General features: G+C 52.5%; 1 protein-coding gene across 1 annotated transcript in view; it reads right to left on the reverse strand.

The window, feature by feature from the left end:
- Positions 1-3,207, reverse strand: part of VOLCADRAFT_89093 (uncharacterized protein) — a gene marked incomplete at both ends in the record, with an annotated part of 16,238 nt that overhangs the window by 1,522 nt on the left and 11,509 nt on the right. Inside the window, one exon of the mRNA XM_002948779.1 lies at positions 1,544-1,660. Coding sequence (XP_002948825.1) covers positions 1,544-1,660 — 117 coding nt within the window. The remainder of the gene's footprint in view (positions 1-1,543; positions 1,661-3,207) is intronic.

The raw sequence follows: 3,207 nt of genomic DNA on the forward strand, positions 1-3,207 counted from the left end.
GGAGACGGGGGACTGGGGGAGGGAGGGCTCGGTGACGGAGGAGATGGGGGACTGGGGCTCGGCGGTGAAGGAGACGGGGGACTGGGGCTCGGTGGTGAAGGAGACGGGGGACTGGGGGATGGAGGGCTCGGTGGTGAAGGAGACGGGGGACTGGGGGAGGGAGGGCTCGGTGAAGGAGGAGACGGGGGACTGGGGCTCGGTGGTGAAGGAGGAGACGGGGGACTGGGGCTCGGTGGTGAAGGAGACGGGGGACTGGGGGATGGAGGGCTCGGTGGTGAAGGAGACGGGGGACTGGGGGAGGGAGGGCTCGGTGGTGAAGGAGACGGGGGACTTGGGAAGGGAGGGCTCGGTGGTGAAGGAGACGGGGGACTGGGGGAGGGAGGGCTCGGTGGTGAAGGGGGAGAAGGTGGCGAAGGCGGCTGGGGTTGCATGTAGCTGAAGGTGGAGGTTGTAGTCAAGTAGGTGTTATCCATGAAGCTGATAGATACGACACCTGAGGTAGGGGAGGTGGCACTAGGGGTCCAGCTGAAGGTCACTGTTACAGGTGCGACACCGCTGGTGGGTGTGGTTGTGAGGGTGGCTTCAGACGGCAAGGTGCTGCTTGAGGCTGTGATTACATCACCAGCATTGGGGTCCGTCACAGTAAACACCACCTGCATATACACACGTGTTAAGCAATGCGCGTAAGGCCCAGGCAACGCCGAGTTAAGCTGGTGCAAATGTAACATCTAATGGAGTGCTCATCAGAACTGATGTCTCGCTAGAATCTGAGCTGGGAGAGATAAGGGGAAGAGTTACATACAGGTGGGGTTTGATAAGCTGTGGGTAATCCACGGAAGGGGGCGGGTTGGGTTGTCCAGGGGTTATGGAGGGAGTAAGGGCGGGTTGGGTAGGGTAGCGGGTGGGTAATGCCTGCACAGGGGTTTACTGACCTTTCCATGCCATAGGGATGTATACCAAGATGTGAGGTACCATAAGGAGCAAGGAACAAGGTAAAAAGGAAAAGAAAAAAATTTACTCAAGAGTTCAGATGCAGATATCTGTCTGAGACTCTTATCTGTGTTGCCATTTTCCGATATTGATGGACCTGGAATGTGACTGAGTCCCATACTGTAGTAGCTGGTACACAGTATGGCACACATAACGTCTACAGATACACGCTAAAAGTGCTCCACCAGCATCTCGAGAGGCCTTTTCGGTGGCCAGCTACTACACATACACAGCTTGGCGGGTGGTAACATGCCCAGTGTCAGGCCTGGTCAGATACTTGTAACCTGGATACATACACATACACACACAAACTCATTCATTCTCTCTCTTAACCGTTGGCATATGCTGATATGCAATTCATGCAACACAGCCACGTGCATACACCAGCGACGCACAATGTAACAGCAGTGTTTTTGCGCCATACATGTCATGTGTGATCACTGCATGTCATGTTTATGCTTATCCAAGTACGTCCATCCGCAAACACGGGAAACAAATGATCAAACGGGCAACATGCCTAAACATGTCGGAAATAGACATGCATGCATCGCACCGTGATAGGTGTCCCCACGTAGACGATGATGTTTCCACCGTATTGCGGCAGCACCTGACCAGTCTCCGAAACAGTGATTGAGGAGACCACAGGCTGGTTGCTCAAGTCCGCCAACATCTGCACATACGCAAGCAGCGTGTGATAATCGTGAATACAGGCAGGGAGGAGTGGGAATAGTAAGGCAGTGCTAGCTTAATTTTATGCCGCATTAGGGTTTCTACTCATACTATGGTAGGGCTGCCTGTGGCTGCGTTTCGGATCCATGAAACAGTAATGGATGAGTGCGTGACATAGATTTTCGACCCACTGTCCAAGTTGTTATATCACACGACTTTTCCAGAAAAGAAAAGAACCGGACGGTGGATGTAGATCCCATGATACGCCCCCCTGGACACTACACAAGGGTAGGAGGAGGTGGGTGCAGGCTGCTGGTGTGTGGCCAGAACCCGGGAGGGCCCCAGGCGGTCCAGCCCCTTGAGAAGGGGGACTGTCGTAGCTGTCGTACAGTATGCCACACACCATCAGTACATATACGCGCTAGAGCGCGCTCCCAGCATCTAGAGAGGCTTTTTTTCGCGGCTTGCTACGTAGCAAGCTGTCTGTGCATGTGCTAGCGCTGCTGGTGTGTCTGTGCATAGTATACTATACCGGTATAGTATACTATACCGCCGGCATAGCGCTAGCACATGCACAGACACACCAGCAGCACATACATACAGACGCAGGTGGCTGGCAGAGGTTAAGGATCCATCTTGTGGACGGTGTAGGATGTGAAAAAATCAACTTGCAAGCTGACCTGGAACTAAGTTGAGGCGCCGTTATTCCGCTGCATCTGGTTGGATGCTGGTGATGAGTTGCCAAACCCAAAGAGTACACTTTGAAGTCGGATGGGGTGAATGGATTAGGGTGCCCCTCTAGCAGGGGAGAGCAGGGAATTGCCTCGGGAAGGAGGCCACTGGTGAAGCTGTACCACCCTGTAAAGGCGCAAATGCCAATCTGAGCATCTCGGGTTACGCCTTTGCTGTGTTACACACCCTGTAACAACAACATACATACGCACGTGTGCACACACAAAGGTATACAAACATGTACACAGGTTTGCGTACACAACGCACCAGAAGGAAGGTGATGTCAGAGTAGTGTCCCGTGGACGGTTCAGTTATCCGAAGTCCAACAGCAGTCATGCTGCCAGGATTGTAGTCAAAGTTGCGCCATCCAAGACTGCCGTGTTCGCCGTAAATGGAGCATGCAAACATCATCATAATGCAGCGTGACCAAGAAGTAGGTATCAATCCTTAGAAATGGTGCAGAGAAGTGTTATGTGCTAAAAGGGTAGTACACGAATTGGATTCGAGTTTTAGGAAGAGATAGATGCAATCAAGCAGTAATGCGATCGCGAGCGAGTGGCTAGTCGCCCAATTAGCTACCTGCCTTGCTACCTATGCTATGCTAACCCGTACAAACGATGCAGTAGCTTACTGTGTGCGCGAACAATTTTGGATATTCGTTCCTTGCACGGTGACACATGCACGGCGACACAATGTCCCTACACCACTAGACTCAGCAGACAGGGAAACAGAAGAAATTGTGTGATGACGAAATAATATTGCTGGCCAGTACGGCCGCGGTACATTCAACATGTAAAACTTCTCATGTCTGTCTAT

The sequence above is a fragment of the Volvox carteri genome (genome assembly GCF_000143455.1).
Source record: "Volvox carteri f. nagariensis unplaced genomic scaffold VOLCAscaffold_11, whole genome shotgun sequence".
In the NCBI taxonomy this organism is placed as follows: Eukaryota; Viridiplantae; Chlorophyta; class Chlorophyceae; order Chlamydomonadales; family Volvocaceae; genus Volvox; species Volvox carteri.